Genomic DNA, 16,372 nt, shown 5'->3' with positions numbered 1-16,372 from the left:
AACCACACACACACACACACACACACACACACTCCAAAAGAGAGCAAGTCTATTCAGCTTCCGGGTCCACAGAAAAGAAGGCTAGTGGGAGTTTCTTCCCAAGGAAGGATGTGGAGTTGGCTGGGAGAGCAGTCCTGAACTGCTTTCACAGACCGAGGTGGGGGCCAAGGGAAGGCATGACCCAAGCAGGAGACCAAGAGGAGCACATCAAGCAGTAGCCTGAAGCTTTGGCTATTCCTGCTTTCAAGGGGAAACCAAAAATCACCATCTCTCAAGGTGGATTGGCAGGCAGGAGAAAGGGGTGGGAGCTCGCGCACAAAGTCCCCTTTCCAGTCCCCATCTCAAGAAAAGAGGGAGGGAGGGAAGAATGGACGCGTCCTGAAAAGAAAAGAAAGAAAAAGGAGCCAACGTCGCGGCTAGCCTTGGGAAAATCTCCACAGATGAGCATTTTTGTTGCGTTAAGTGGTTTGCATTAGCAGCCTGAACACGTACCAGAAGGCTAACATCGCCTGCTAACAGGGCGGCGGAGGAACGACGGACCTGGGAGTTGAGGATGGAGGCTCTAGTTTTGCAAAAAGAGAGAGAGAGAGAGAGAGAGAGAGAGAGAAAACAGGACATTTCTGAGGATTTAGGCTCATGGGGGCTTGGGTGGTGTGGATTTGGGGCATGCCTCACTCCAGAGGGCAGGTGTGCAGTGGGACATCAGTTTCACAGGCTTCTTATTTGTAAAACACACTTTTATTTCCACAGCCCTGAGGACTAACTTCTACAGTAATGAGCACAACTACTCAGTGCATGGTTGTGAGGTCCTCTCCGCAAGGGAGGACAGGAAGGGTCACCTCCCGGAGACCTCCTTCAAATGTCAGGGTTCGGCCAACTGGCCACTGAGGCTTCTAAAACGCAGAAGGAAAACTGTCAACGCCTCCACCCTCCTGCTGCTGCTTCTCTCCTACACTTAGGGAGTGGGAGATGATGGAGATGGAGAGGGATAGGGAAAGGGAGAGGGAGAGGAAGATAAAGATGGAGAGGGAGAGCGAGATGGAGATGCAGATCCAGAGGCAGATGATGGAGATGCAGGTGCAGATGATGGAGAAGGAGACAGAAATAAAGGGGAATTGGAAGACACGGAGAGAGAAGAGGAAGGGGAAAGTGAGGGAAGAAGAAACGTGGAAGCAGGGAGTGAGGAGGATGGGCCCAAGGAGAGAAGGCAGAGAGAATCAGAGAGTGCAGCCCAACTGGAGTCCAGTTATTTAATTCACACTTCTTCCCCACCACCGAATCAACTCGCTCGCCTTTCCTCGCCTTCCATATACCCTAAAGCAGAATACAACCACCCCTGGGCCAGTCGAGGCGAGGCGAAGGCCCTAGGGCCTACGCGGGTCTCCGCAGGGCTTCGGCAGGCGCGTAGGAGACTTGGAGCGTGCAGAGCACAGCCGCCCGTCCTCCCGGCCCCCGGCGCATTCCCCCATCCTTGGCGTCAGAGCCCCTGAGATCTACTTAGGAACAGCCAGGCGAGGTCAGGGAGTGAAAGGAGCTTGTTTTCACGTGAGGAGCCGACGGATGCACCAAGACTGTAACGAGAAAAGGTTCCTAGCCCCAAATTCGCCAGAGCGTTGCCCAAGTTTCTTGCAACTCTGGGACTCGGAGTAAAACCCAGGGTGGGGGGTGTGGGGGCTCCTGGGTCTGTCCTCCGGGCCACAAGGGGACCCCTACAAAAATGGCCTCCTCCTGGACATATTTTAACTCTGTGCTAGCCACCCGCCTAGGAAACAAAAGGAACACTGGCTGCGAGAACTGATTAAAGCCGGGATCTCCAGCCTTCGTGTTGAGGGGCATTTGGGGCAGAATCGGGGACAGCCCTCTCGCTACCACTCGGGCGACAGCGGGGATCCGGACTGTTTTCTCTTAAGAAAGCTCTCTCTTCTCCCCCACTCTTCCCACTACCCCCATCCCCAACCCCAAATAAAGCCCTGGGATGGAGTGGTTCCACCTTTGGCCGTCATGTTTTTGAGACCCGAATTCAAGCTGCTGTATCTATACGGCCTGCGGGAGAAAGCGGATCGTCGCTCCAGAACCCAGTCCTCCCTGTCCCTGACCCGCTTCCCCAACGCGCCCTCCTCGCGCTTTCGCGGCAAGGCGCGGAGCTGCAGGAGACTCGGCGCTTCTGTCAGTTGCGCAGAGCAATTACTAAGAAAATATTGTGACGCTGTTGTAGGGCGGCGGGGATGTGAGGGGGTGGGGTGGGGGCTGGTTTGGAGAGCAATTTGCAGGGGAATATTAACTTTGATTCTCGAGGTCACCGCGGGAACCCGGGCTGGCGTCGCGGTGAGCTGCGCGGCGCTTCCTCTAGGTGGCGGACTTTGGTACCGAAAGGCCGCTAGGCGGGTGCTGACTTCAAACGCAGGATTGAGCGTCTTGCTGGTTAAAAATAATAATAGTAATAATATAGAGGTGTGGGGCTGTTTTTTCCCCTTTTGGATATTTATTTATTGCCGGGAAAAGTCATTGATTTTCCTAAGCAAACTGTGTTTCTCCTTCACTTGGTGGAAAATAAAAACTGTTTGAATAAATAAGTTATTTCTGAACATTTTGTTGTCAAAGTGTTAAATGTTCCCGTCATTTTTATTCAAACACTAACATGATTACAGCCAATTATATATTCACCAGTGTTCTTTATTTTAGAGTAATTGTACTTGTCACTAATAAAACAGAGGCATAATGGATCGCTACTGTTCTGGATTTTCAAGCAATTTTGTGTAATTTGATTGAATTATACATCTTATCTGCTACTTTTTTATTTTTATATTTGGGTATCCTATTTTCTTGAAAATTGCAGCTCTATGCTTGTTTTGTTGTTTCTCTAGTAACGTACACGGTAACACCAATAAATAGAATGAGTCCCTTTGAAATGTCGAAAATCAGCTGGTTTTTTCCACACTTCCTTCCTGCACTTCAGTGTAGGGAAGACCTGAACTCTGCGATGCAAGGAAGCCTGAGCCATGAGTGTGCTTCCAGGGAAAGTTCCTGGCTGGGATCAACTCCCCAAAGGCTGTCGCTGGGCTGCCTGGAGTCCTGGGGTTTGTTTCTGTCTTGTAATGATACTGTTGAGTGTCTGGGGCTTCAAACATGCCAAGACAAGCAGACCATGGCTTCAGTTCATGTGCAATATGTATCAAGGGAAAAAAATCCAACTCAGATGAAAGATAAACTGTATATATGACTCCAATTACACAGCCCCCAAACAGCCTACCTACACCCCACCACCCTCGCAATTACGGTGAGCTATTTGCCTATATTCTTTTGGTTTTGGGTAGACCTAAAGGACCAGGGTCAACAGTTTTCCCCCTCTCTAATTTTTAGATCACTTCAATAATAATAAGATATTGGAAGGGAAAACACACACACACACACATCTACCAAGTGTTCATTTCAGGGAATAAATCAAGAAACAAACTCAACAACAGAAAGACTATGATTTTAAGGGACCATCTCCCCAACAGAAGGAGAGGAGAATGTGTAGTTCTTTTCCCAGCAAATCCTCCCAGTTTCTAGGACACGACTCAAACGCCCCGCTAGGAGCTGCAGCTGCCAGACGGAGCCAAAGGCTCTGACAAGTGGCTTGTGTATGACCCAATATTTATCAATAACAACAACAACAAAATCAAGTGAAACCAAGGCTGAGGATTGTGAACTGCTTCTAAAGCCCTGGCGTGGATAAGCACAGAGGAGGAAAAAAAAAGTCGCTAGAGAGAAGCTGGCTCCATTTGTCTGCCCTGGGGAGCAATGCCGGGGCAAAATCCAGTGCTAATTGATCCCAAGCAGCCACACTATCAGCTGTAAATGTTCGAAGGGGACAAAGCAGGGGTGGTGTGCAGAAGAGATACTCTGAGCAATTTTCTTTCAAGTAAATAAGATCGTAGAATCAATAGCTTGTGCAGGCGTATAAATAGGAAAAGAAAATTACTTTCAATTAATTAGGAAAATAAGGTTTCTTTGCAATTCCAGACTTCCCTAAAACCGGGTGACCCCCACCCTCTGATGGCTCCAGACTTAGAACTTCCTCCTGGGAAACCTGCGGGCCCAGTTTGTTGTGTTCCAAGCCAGAGAGCAGATACTCAGCTTGGTTGGGGGCCATGCTCTATTTTTATTTATTTTTATTTTTTATTTTTTTGGCGAGTGCTTATTCTAAGGTCAAAAAGCCCAGCGCCAGGGCAGCGGTCCGAGCCGTGGCTCCCGGCCTGGAGGACGACCTAGGGGCGCGCGAGTTGGGAGCGCTCAGAGCGAGCCCGGCGCCCCTCGGCTCGGAGACGGAGCGCGGCCGCCGCCTGGCTGCTGGGTCTCCAGGAGCTGGGCTCTTTCAGCGTTTCCACTTACCGTGGACTCATCTATCTTATCTAACAAGTTCGCGCTCCGTGAGAAAGAAAGGGGGGTGGAGGGGGTGGGGAGGGGGGTAAGAGAGCGTCTTCCCCGCGGTGATTCATCGCTCACACGCTCCAGCGCCAAACTCGCCAACCGAGCTTTCTTCTTGAACGTGACTTTGTCTCCTGCGTGCCTGAGGACAAACCCTGAAGGGAGATACCAAAGTTGGCCAACAAGAACCTATCTGGGATTGTTTTATAAATAAAAGTGACCTCCCCCCGTACACACACCTTTGTTGTTGATCTGAAAAGGAGGCGGGTTGTTTTATGCTCCCATCCTAACGGTAACCGGTTCCTGCCGCGGGTCTGCCTCTCGCTTCCTCCGTCCTGGCCTCGCCTCCCCGCACGCAGCGTCTTCCCAGGAGCAGGAGAGGAATAAGGGGACGTCTGCTCTCCTCCACCGGGCTCGATACTCCTTATCTGTCATTGCATCTCATGCGCAGTACCCCGTCCTTTAAATCTGAGTTGTGCATGATATCAATACAAGCTTAAAATCTTGAACTGATTTCTTCTCCACTCGCGCTCCCTCCTCCCGACCGGATGACCTATAAGCCCCCACGGTATTGATCTGTGTGCGTGCATCCAGTGTGAGGTTACAAAAAGAGAGAGAGAGATCTCTAGCTGAAAAGACTACTTTAAAGGAGGGGAAATCTGGAGAGGAAACCTAGAAGCAAGGCCTCCGGCTTCACCGCGCTGGGCCGGCGTCCGCGACGAGGCGCGCAGGGCGAGCAGGCGGGCGTGCGCGGGCTGAGGAGCCGTGGCTCGGGGATGCTGCCCGCCCGAACCCTAGCGGTTACGGCCCCCCGGGGCCTGGTCCGGGCAGGGAGAAGAGCCGGACCTTTAGGGAAATGCCGCTCTGACAGATTCTCCACCGCTCCGAGTTGGGACAGGGGGTGAGAGAGACCTGCTGGAACCGGGGCGGGACAGGGAGGCCGTAGATGGGGCAGAGAGGAGCACGAAGTGCAAATGGGCCCATCGGTTTGTCCCCCACAGACTTTTTTTGCGGAAGAAAGCATCTATTGGATTAGTAAGACTTTTACTTTCTCCGGTATTGACTCTTCCCCAGGCGATGGAGGGCTTGGTGCGTGCCTCCCGGCCTGCTCACGCCCATTCCGGCACTTTTGTCTCTTCTCATTCCTTCACACACCTTCCCAGCATTTCCGTTTACACCTCTGTCAATCTCCTCAGCGGACCTTGGGCTGTTGGGGGTTTGCTGTGTGTGTTTCGCTCCTGAGAGGTGACTGGGTCAGAGCTGACCACCTAATAGTTGGGGCTGAGGCACACACCTACCTCTGCGTCTTTTTTCACACAGTCGGAGTTCAGGGGACGTTTGCATGGGTGCTTCAGAACAGAGGGGTCTTGGTGCCCCACATTATCTGAAAGGTCCCAGAACTCTGCCCAAAGTGCATGATTCAGGCTCCTACAGGGAATTACACTGATGCTCCAACCAATTAAGAATAGCGAGGGGAGAGCTAGGAGCTCTGTTAGAAGCTCGGCATTCTGAGGCCTGTAAGTTTTTCTTTCAGATACGTGTGTGTGTGTGTGTGTGTGTGTGTGTACACATATGAAGTCATTTTCTTTTTTTCTCTTCCGATTGCCTACTGGTGGATAAAACAAAGTAACACTGGCTTGTGTGTTAGCTTTTGCCAAATTACACTTTCTTTCCTGATGGACTGGAGAGCTAAAGCAAAGGACTTGAGCTGTAGTCTCTGACAGTCAAGTTGAGGACCACCTCTTTTTCTCTCCTGAGAACTTTCCCTGTCTGCCTTGGAGAATGGACTGCACTATTTCCTTGGTCATCTAGAGAAAAAAAAAAGGAATTGGCCTCTCAGGCGGTGTGAAAATATTTCTCCCAATTGGATATTCTCTAGAAATGGAACAGGCATGCCCCCACACACATATTTTCAGGGACTCAACTCTTTGGGAAAATCATCTACCTACCAGAAAATAGGTGGAACAAGTCAAAGAGTGGTGCGCCTGTTATATGCACAGTACCTGTGCAGAGTTATTAGACTGAAAAGTTGTTTGGAGACACCAAAGGGCTCTGGGTCCTCAGGAGGTAATACTTTGTGGATCTCGGGAGCCTGGCTCTCCTCTGGGGAATGTTGGGAGGATGCTGTTGTGCATGTGTTGCTGCAGATCTCAGAAATTGTCCTCTAAATGTGTATGAACTTGACTCAGGAGAGCCTAGCACCCCTGGCAGCACCACAGAGACTTGCCTAGAGTTCCAGTTGTCTATACAAAGTCTTCTTCTCCCTCCTCCTCCTTCCCTTCTCTTACCTTGGACTTTCTTGCTTCCCAAGAGGTTCCCTAGCTTACACAAGCTAAACATTTCGACTCTCGAATATGAGGCTCTCCCATAGATTTTTTTTCTCGAGGTTCTCAAGCAAAATTGCCGGTGCCACAATGTTATGATGGAAGGATGCTGAAATGACAGGCCTAGTAGACGCTTGTCTTAATCATCGGCTTCTTAATTTAGTTTTAGTGCTGTGTGTGTGTGTGTGTGTGTGTGTGTACACGCGCGCATGTGCGCGCCCCCCGGGGACGTTTAGGGTGCGCGCCCGCGCGGTGCGCTGAGAGCAGCCGCTGACAACCTGCAGCTCCCTAATGAGTGACGAGGCAGGGCTGCTGCAGAAAAGTAACACTTCCCTGGTGTGAAGACCTCTTACTGGGAAGTTTAGTTCACTACTGTTCTCGCAAACCTAATCGTATAACCTGTAACCAAAACCCACGGAACAAGGATACAACACGCTAAAGAGTAACTTCTAATCACTAAATGTTAACACCATTACCTGCTGTTAGGGAGAGATTACAGGCGAGTTGGCTCTAGCTTAGGGCAGCCTGCACTTGTTACAAGATCTCTGAAAACACCTGACCGCCTCTGCAAGGGATCTGCTCCCACCTAAACGTCTCAGGGTCAGATACTCCCAGTACATCTGCAGGAAGAGAGCCTTCGCTGTAGTCTGGCACTGGGCTCTTCTCCAAGGACACCTTGTCCAGGGAGCCCAGAGCTTGCGTGAATTTTAGGTAAATATGGTCCACCAGCCTTGAACTAGCAGGTAACAAGGAGAAAAGAAGCGAAATATGAACCAAGAGCTGTAAATAGGCCCCACCGAAGACTCAATGTAATACCACCAAATGGAATAATAAGATGTACTGCTCCCCACCCGGATGATGTATGCCGTGGGGCCTTGGTTATTAATTAAATCTCCAGAAGGTATAATCTGATTCATTTCCCATGCAATTCTTCCATTGGAACTGTTCACTCTTTACAAGGCCTGTTCTCTTGTTGGGGTTGGGGTTAGGGTTTTGGGAATGCAGACAGAAGAGAAAGGAGCTTACCACTATATACACTGGAAATGTTTATTGGCTTTTATTTCTCCTTTCAGTCGTCAACAATGCAAGTTTGTGAGTGTATGCATGTGAGAGATCAAGGTTAAGTTGATTATGAGAAAACAATTAGGTTGGTTGTCCCAGTCTGAGACAACTGGATGCCCCCTGTCTTCTGAAGGGAACCAGAGAAGACTGATGGAGCTGGAAACGTAAGAGGCCCCCAAGGTGGACCTGGCAGGCCTTCAAATCCAATTCCCACCCAAATTGGCCGGCAGGATATACAGAGCCCAGTCCAGGGACTTTCAGCTTGCACAATACTCTGTCCAGGAACCTGCTCCTTCCCCCCTGCATTTCAGATAGTAGCAGTCCTAAAAAGAAACCATTGCTGACACAACCGTGGGCCGCTAAGTAAACACTACATGCTGTGTGGAACACACACACACATGTATATACATATACATACACACACAACTTCTTCCAAAGTTGTAAATAATCATTATAATTGGGGAGAAAAGATTTTTAAATATTATTATATTCAACTCTATACTAGTTATTCCTATACAAATATCCTATTTTGGGAGACTTGCATTCATGCAATCCTTGAAATAATATAACACATTCTCAATTTGCATGTGAAACATTTTCCCAGTCAATATGAGCTTCTGGCATAGAAAATCAGATTATTACAGCTCTCATTAGCAAAGCCCAATTTTTGCCATCTGAAAATATACAGAAGAAAAACTTATTTTCACCTACTAAAATTTTAAACAATGCACACTCAGCTCTGACCTAAGAAACACCTTAAAACATTAAAAATTCATCAGTCAGAGCTGGTGTTGTATTCAAGGAATGCTCCTCCAGTTTGCTGCTGAGCTTGGATTTGAATAAAATGTCCAATGTTAACAAACAATACCCACGTTTGGCACTTTGTGTATTAAATTGATCAAACAGATTTTAGGAGGCACAATGCACAATTTGTACAGACCTGATTGAGTTAATATAATATCAGCAAATTTTACATCGAAATGATTCTGTTTCTTTTCTTTGTGTTTAAAACCAGCACAGATTACAAATTTTAATGATCTGAAAATGTTTGGTATACAAAATCATGCTTATTTCAGTATTAGCAAAAACACAAGAAATTTTTCAACACAAACACCCAGCTGTGTCTATTTTAAAAGCAGTTCAATGACAGCTTGCACTTATGAGCATGCAATCAGCTAATTTCGCTTTTTTTTTTCTTCTGTGTTAATCAACACTTTCCTTCCTGCATATCAGAGTACAAATAGTATAGTTACTCCACATCAGTAAATGTTTACGTAACCTGTCCTTTCCCAAGAATCCGGTTACACCGAATCATTTCACGCTAGACCGACTACGAAAACGTACCGGGCCGTCCACCTCAGAGGGAGCCCTGTGTGCCATTCTAAGTGGCGGTGAGAAGGGGGGCCACGGGGGCAGACCCGGGGAGGAGTAGGTGGAGGAACGGGAAGCGCGAGAGAAACGGAGGGCGGGGGGAGCGGTGGGGCGGGCAGGGGGAAGGAGGGAGTGGAGACGGGGGGGAGGGAGGCGAGGGAGTTGAGGAAAAGTAGCGAGCACTGGCCTGCAGGAGGGGAGAGGAGTGGGAGGAGGAGAAGCGAGCGGGGAGGGAAAGGCCCACGGAGCTGTGCAGCCTCTTCGCGAAGCCCGCGGGCTCCTCCAGCTCGGCAAGTAAGCCCGAGCTCGGGTGCCGGCTTCTGGGGCCGTGTCGCCGCCAGCGTTTGGTGGCTGGAACCCTCGAATGCCTCCCGGGTGCAGACCGTGCGTGGACGGAGGCAAGGACACAGGAGCCTACGTGTAGTGGGAGGCTGAGGGTCGTCCGATATTCGCAGCTCCCTGGTGACATCCATGATGGATGCGTATTTAAAACTCCCGAGCTAGCTGCCGGTCACGGCCTGGTATTCTCCCTGAGAACTTCGGGGTTGGGGATGGGCAAAGTGGAAGAGCCCCTACCACCATCCTGAGCTCGCAGCAATTCCATTCTTTATGTCATAATTTAACTTCGCTCCTAGGCGCCACTTTCCCTTCTCAAACACCAGATCTGCCAGCTAGCTCATTTCACTGCGAGTTTTCCAAAGTGAGGAGGGTGGGGAAAAAAAAAAAAACCGCTTATATTGTATGATGATGATTTACCTTACAGAGGAAGGGGGAAAGGTGCTTCCCCCCCTCACCACCACCACTTAGGCTTCTCTTCCACCGCCCTCTTCTCTCAGGCTACATCCTCCGTAAAATGTGGTTATGTTTCGTGCCCGTGTGGGATGGAACAGCCTTTGATCAGTGTGCTCCGCGCTAAATTCCAATCCCTGGGAAATGCTGGGCCTTAGCCCTGCCCCTGGCCACGGGATCCTTTTAAAGTCCCCAGATCGCAATCTTCCCACTCACTCCAACCTCCCCAGTGCCAGAGCCCCAGAAGCTGGGCTTACGCATCCCCGTTCCCCGAGAGCCCAGTGCCTTCCAGGCAGCAGTCAGGGTGGGTAGGGGCTGGCTGCGGAATACTGACATCTCAGGGTCGAGGCCCTCACAAATTACACGCATTTGAGAAACGAAGAGAAAGAAAGGAAAAAGGAGGAGTGGACGCAGGGAAGCTTCAGGAGGGGATTAAAAAAAAAAAAAAAAAACCCGGAATGCAACAGACGCCCACCGTAATCTTCCCTCCTGGGTCCACAAGCAAAAATGAAAATATCTCCAGGGTGATCGCTCACGGCTCCCCGCTTCCGATTCGGATTCGCGACTGAGAGCAGGAGCTGCAGCGGCGAGGAGCGCGCGCGGCACCGACTCACCCCGCCAGAGCCACGGTCTGCGGCCGCGGAGACGGCGAAGGGAGACGCGCGCGGGCAGAGAGCATGGGTTACCTGCTTTATTTCGAGACTGTTTGGCACTGTGGGCACCTCTCTGTCCGGAAGGCCATCAGAGGCACCCACCACTGAGCCGCCCCCGCCCGCCGCCGCCGCCGCGCTCGGAGCCCCAGGCCCCGCTTCCCCCGAGCCTGGAGCCCGCCGCCGCCCTGGCCGCTGGAACCGAGTAAGTAACCCTCGCTCGTCCCCGCGTTCTTCTGCCCACGGCCTCCTCCTCACCCCGTCCTTTCCAAACGTCGCCCCCCGGCCCTCCTCCCGCAAGGTGCAGGACACCCACGCCCACACCGGGGGTGGGCCTTCCCGCCCCGCCGACGCGAGGCTTCGCGGGAAGCGTGGCCTACGCGGGGCACAGTTCCCCCCACGGGCCCGCCAACGCCAGCCCCGGGCCTGCAGGGCCGAGGAGGGGGACGAGTAGGGCCTCGCCTGCCTCTTCCTCCTTCATTTCCTGCCCTCTCCTCGCATCCTCTCCACTGCGCGCCCACCCTTTCCTCCACCGCCGCCCCCGCTTCCCCCCCCCAAAATAAAACCGGATACAAACTTTAATCAATAAGGACAAATATTGACGCTCAATCGAAAATGACCCAGTACAAAGAGGAGGAGGAGGAGTAAGCCGGAAACGCGAGCCGTGGGCCCTTGGAGGGGACTGCGGCGCGGCGCGGGGGCGCGGGGGCGCGGGCAGGCCGCGGCGCTGCGTGGTCCCGCCGGCGGCTCCGTGCGCGGCTCCGCGCGGCCGCCGGGTCCCAGGCCCGTGGCGAGGGGGAGGCGAGCGCCCGAGGGGGCGGGAGCCGGCGGGCGGGGCCCCGGGGTGGGTGGGCCCGGGCCCCGGCGATTGGTCGACGGCGAGGGAGACGCTCCCGCACGCCGCCGGCTCTGATTGGCCCGGCGGTAGGAAAGGTTAAACCAAAAATTTTTTTACAGCCCTAGTGTGCGCCTGTAGCTCGGAAAATTAATTGTGGCTATAGCCGCCTCGATCGCTGTCTCCCTAAAGCCTCGCCGCGGCCGCTCCGGGACGCGCCCGCCCGCCCGCCGCCCGGCTCTCCCCCCCTTTGGGCTGCTGCTGCTGCTGCTGTGACTGCTGCTGCGAGAGGAGGAGGAGGAGGAGGAAGCAGCGAGGGGGGGGGGAGCGGGGGGTGGGGGGGAGACCGAGAAGTAGAGTTGGGAGCGAGGGAGCTTCACCCCCGGGGCGGTGGTTGTTTCTTTTTTTTTTTCCCTCTTTCTTTCTTTTTTTTTTTCCCTCCCCCCCCCCTTTTTTTTTTCTAATTCCTGAGGGGTGGTTGCTGCTTTTTGCTACATGACTTGCCAGCGCCCGAGCCTGCGGTCCAACTGCGCTGCTGCCGGAGCGCTCAGTGCCGCCGCCGCCGCCCGCGCCCCCCGCGCCCCGCTCGGCACCCACCGGTCGCCTCCGCCCGCCGCGCCGCTGCCCCGCTCCCGCGCCGCCGCCGCCGTTTCCCCCCGACGACTGGGTGATGCTGGACATGGGAGATAGGAAAGAGGTGAAAATGATCCCCAAGTCCTCGTTCAGCATCAACAGCCTGGTGCCCGAGGCCGTCCAGAACGACAACCACCACGCGAGCCACGGCCACCACAACAGCCACCACCCCCAGCACCACCACCACCACCACCACCACCATCACCACCCGCCGCCGCCCGCCCCGCAACCGCCGCCGCCGCCCCAGCAGCAGCCGCCGCCGCCACCGCCGCCCCCGGCCCCGCAGGCCCCCCAGGCGCGGGGCGCCCCGGCCGCCGCCTCCGCCGCCGCCGCCGACGACGACAAGGGCCCCCAGCAGCTGCTGCTCCCGCCGCCGCCGCCACCGCCGCCGCCGCCGCCCCCGTCGGCCGCCGCCCTGGACGGGGCCAAGGCGGACGGGCTGGGCGGCAAGGGCGAGCCGGGCGGCGGGCCCGGGGAGCTGGCGCCCGTCGGGCCGGACGAGAAGGAGAAGGGCGCCGGCGCCGGGGGGGAGGAGAAGAAGGGGGCGGGCGAGGGCGGCAAGGACGGGGAGGGGGGCAAGGAGGGCGAGAAGAAGAACGGCAAGTACGAGAAGCCGCCGTTCAGCTACAACGCGCTCATCATGATGGCCATCCGGCAGAGCCCCGAGAAGCGGCTCACGCTCAACGGCATCTACGAGTTCATCATGAAGAACTTCCCCTACTACCGCGAGAACAAGCAGGGCTGGCAGAACTCCATCCGCCACAACCTGTCCCTCAACAAGTGCTTCGTGAAGGTGCCGCGCCACTACGACGACCCGGGCAAGGGCAACTACTGGATGCTGGACCCGTCGAGCGACGACGTGTTCATCGGCGGCACCACGGGCAAGCTGCGGCGCCGCTCCACCACGTCGCGGGCCAAGCTGGCCTTCAAGCGCGGGGCGCGCCTCACCTCCACCGGCCTCACCTTCATGGACCGCGCCGGCTCCCTCTACTGGCCCATGTCGCCCTTCCTGTCCCTGCACCACCCCCGCGCCTCCAGCACTTTGAGTTACAACGGCACCACGTCGGCCTACCCCAGCCACCCCATGCCCTACAGCTCCGTGTTGACTCAGAACTCGCTGGGCAACAACCACTCGTTCTCCACAGCCAACGGCCTGAGCGTGGACCGGCTGGTCAACGGGGAGATCCCGTACGCCACACACCACCTCACCGCCGCCGCGCTGGCCGCCTCGGTGCCCTGCGGCCTGTCGGTGCCCTGCTCGGGGACCTACTCCCTCAACCCCTGCTCCGTCAACCTGCTGGCGGGCCAGACCAGTTACTTTTTCCCCCACGTCCCGCACCCGTCAATGACTTCGCAGAGCAGCACGTCCATGAGCGCCCGGGCCGCGTCCTCCTCCACGTCGCCGCAGGCCCCCTCGACCCTGCCCTGTGAGTCTTTAAGACCCTCTTTGCCAAGTTTTACGACGGGACTGTCCGGGGGACTGTCTGATTATTTCACACATCAAAATCAGGGGTCTTCCTCCAACCCTTTAATACATTAACATCCCCGGGACCAGACTGTAAGTGAACGTTTTACACACATTTGCATTGTAAATGATAATTAAAAAAAATAAGTCCAGGTATTTTTTATTAAGCCCCCGCCCCCCCCCCCGCCTCCCTCCCCTCCCGCTATTTCTGTACGTTTGTTCAGTCTTTAGGGTTGTTTATTATTCTAACAAGGTGTGGAGTGTCAGCGAGGTGCAATGTGGGGAAGAATACATTGTAGAATATAAGGTTTGGAAGTCAAAATTATAGTAGGATGTGTATCTAAATAGTGACTGCTTTGCCATTTCATTCAAACCTGACAAGCCTATCTCTGAGAGCCGCCAGATTTCCATGTGTGCAGTATTATAAGTTATCATGGATCTGTGTGGTGGACGCAGACCTTGAGAAACAACCTAAAAAAAAAAAAAATGGGGAGAGTTTTAAAATATTAAGCTGTAATTTGTATTTAAGAAGCATTGGTAGTAAAGATACCCAAGAAATTATTTTGGCCATTTATTGTTTTGTCTTTTTTTTTAAAGAACTGTTTTTGTTTTTTTTCTTTTGTTTACTTTTTAGACCAAAGATTGGATTATAGAGAATGCACTTGGTATTCTAAGTATTCAAACAAACAAACAAACAAGCAAGCAAGCAAAAAAAAAAAAAAAAAAGGAAAGTTGTTTCAGTTGGCAACACTGCCCATTCAATTGAATTGGAAGGGGACAAAATTAATGATTGCCTTCAGTTTGTGTTGTGTATATTTTGATGTATGTGGTCACTAACAGGTCACTTTTATTTTTTTTCTAAATGTAGTGAAATGTTAATACCTATTGTACTTATAGGTAAACCTTGCAAATATGTAACCTGTGTTGCGCAAATGCCGCATAAATTTGAGTGATTGTTAATGTTGTCTTAAAATTTCTTGATTGTGATACTGTGGTCATATGCCCGTGTTTGTCACTTACAAAAATGTTTACTATGAACACACAGAAATAAAAAATAGGCTAAATTCATATATATCTTGATACTTTTGTCTCTTTTATTAAGTGGAGCTAATTTTAAAAAGACTGTAGGGAATTCAAAGGCTTTTCTCAGCCAAACTTGAGATTTCAACTGCTCCTTTGATTTGAACTAAGTCTCTAAAAATGAAAACAGTATTTTTCCCTTTATGGACAAAATCTGCAAGGAGCAAGCTAATTTAATAAACGCTAGCTTTAAACAAAGTATAGGCTTTTTAGCTGATATCTTTTACTTTTTTGGATATACAGCAAAAAAAAAGATAATTTAATTTTTTGTGCATAGCTGTTTACACTGTTTTATTTAAAATTCAGTTAATTGAAGAATGCTTTTTATATATATTTTGTTTCAGGTATCTTGTACATAGCACTTGGCAAATTATAAATGAATATATGTGTATATGGTTAGATAGAAGTGACTATAATGCACACATATGTAATATATATATAGACACACAGAGCCCTTCAGTTCAGGTACCATTTGCGCTATGAATGCTGCAAACTTTTTTGTTTAAATATTTGTATTTATACTTTCTAAGTCAGCATTTATTTTTGTGGCTGTTTACGCACAGTGAAAGAGTTCTAATAAAGATGTGCTGAAGTTGCAATATAGATTTTGCTGAAGTGATCACCTGTTGTAATGACTTATAGATCAATGTTTATACTTTTAAGTTATAGCAGTTTGAAATTCTAGATTTGCAGAAGTAAAATGCCTCTTTTTTTTTTTTACAATGCAGAGGTATTTATTTGATTACTTTTTAAGTATGTCTGTATAATTTAATCTAGGTATTCCTTTTGCTTACACAGAGTCATAATTTCGTTTTAACTTGCAGTATGCATATGTATGCAGATATATGCAGATATATGAAACAAAATGAAAACTTTTTTGAATTGTTTCAAGCAGCGCAATTGCTATAATTCTAGAAAATAATCAGAAAACCTAAGTAAAAGGTTGAGTAACTAATTGGATCCTGTGGTGAATCTGTGGAGGACAAGTTGTTCATCTGTTACAATTGTATAGTCTGAAATGTGTTCTACAGTAATGCAATAAGCTGGCTACTTCTTACAATGGGCCCAATGAAAAATAATCTCTCCCTAAGATGTTATCGGCAAACACTTAGAGACTTACTCAGAGAAAAGAAAAGGAGAAAGAGAGAGGGAGAGAAAAAAAAAAAAAACTTAGGGGAGAAGCAAACTGAAATAGATTTGAAAACAGTTAATATTAGATAATAGGGGAATATATGGGTTGTGGCTTGGAGTGGAGGAAGTTGGGGGGGGGGGGGAGGTGATCCAAAAAGAGAAGAAAGAGAGATAAGGGCTAGCAAAATTCAGAGATGGACCAAATATACATAAATGGGAGAATGGACAAAGGAGACCAAAGCGCCTAGTTTGATTATCTCCTTTAAGCAAACTGGACATGATTCTGTTTTCTTGGTATGATAACAGTTTCATCAGAGATCAAAGTTTCTTGATATTTAACAGTTCTTAGAAATTAAGCATAAAGTAAATTTCACAAATGTTTTTCAAAAAAACAAATTGAAAACTGATAGAAGAGGGTTCCAGTTCTGAGGTTAGGCAGAGGAAATTCCTATTACACATTTGTGAACCAAAATATCTCAAAGAAAGGCATGTTTAGACTGAAAAACAGTGATGGTTTATTGTTTGCTGTTACCATGGATTTTATTTGTGGAATGAAAATGTGCTAGCACAAGATAAACATAGTATTTTGTCTATCAAAAGTTAAAAAGAAGATTGAACTCTT

At 50.5% G+C, this 16,372-nt stretch overlaps 1 protein-coding gene across 1 annotated transcript; it reads left to right on the top strand.

The window, feature by feature from the left end:
* The first annotated feature begins 10,676 nt into the window (after nucleotides 1-10,676).
* On the top strand, nucleotides 10,677-15,222 carry FOXG1 (forkhead box G1). Its single transcript, XM_017348238.3, has 2 exons — nucleotides 10,677-10,811; nucleotides 11,949-15,222. The coding sequence occupies exon 2, from the start codon at nucleotides 12,112-12,114 to the stop codon at nucleotides 13,612-13,614; it is 1,503 nt and encodes a 500-aa protein (XP_017203727.3). The 5' UTR covers nucleotides 10,677-10,811; nucleotides 11,949-12,111; the 3' UTR covers nucleotides 13,615-15,222.
* The last annotated feature ends 1,150 nt before the right edge of the window (nucleotides 15,223-16,372 follow it).

The sequence above is a fragment of the Oryctolagus cuniculus genome, chromosome 12 (genome assembly GCF_964237555.1).
Source record: "Oryctolagus cuniculus chromosome 12, mOryCun1.1, whole genome shotgun sequence".
NCBI lineage: Eukaryota > Metazoa > Chordata > Mammalia > Lagomorpha > Leporidae > Oryctolagus > Oryctolagus cuniculus.
The sequence above is the reverse complement of the archived record's forward strand: the minus strand, read 5'-3'. Positions and strand labels throughout refer to the sequence as shown.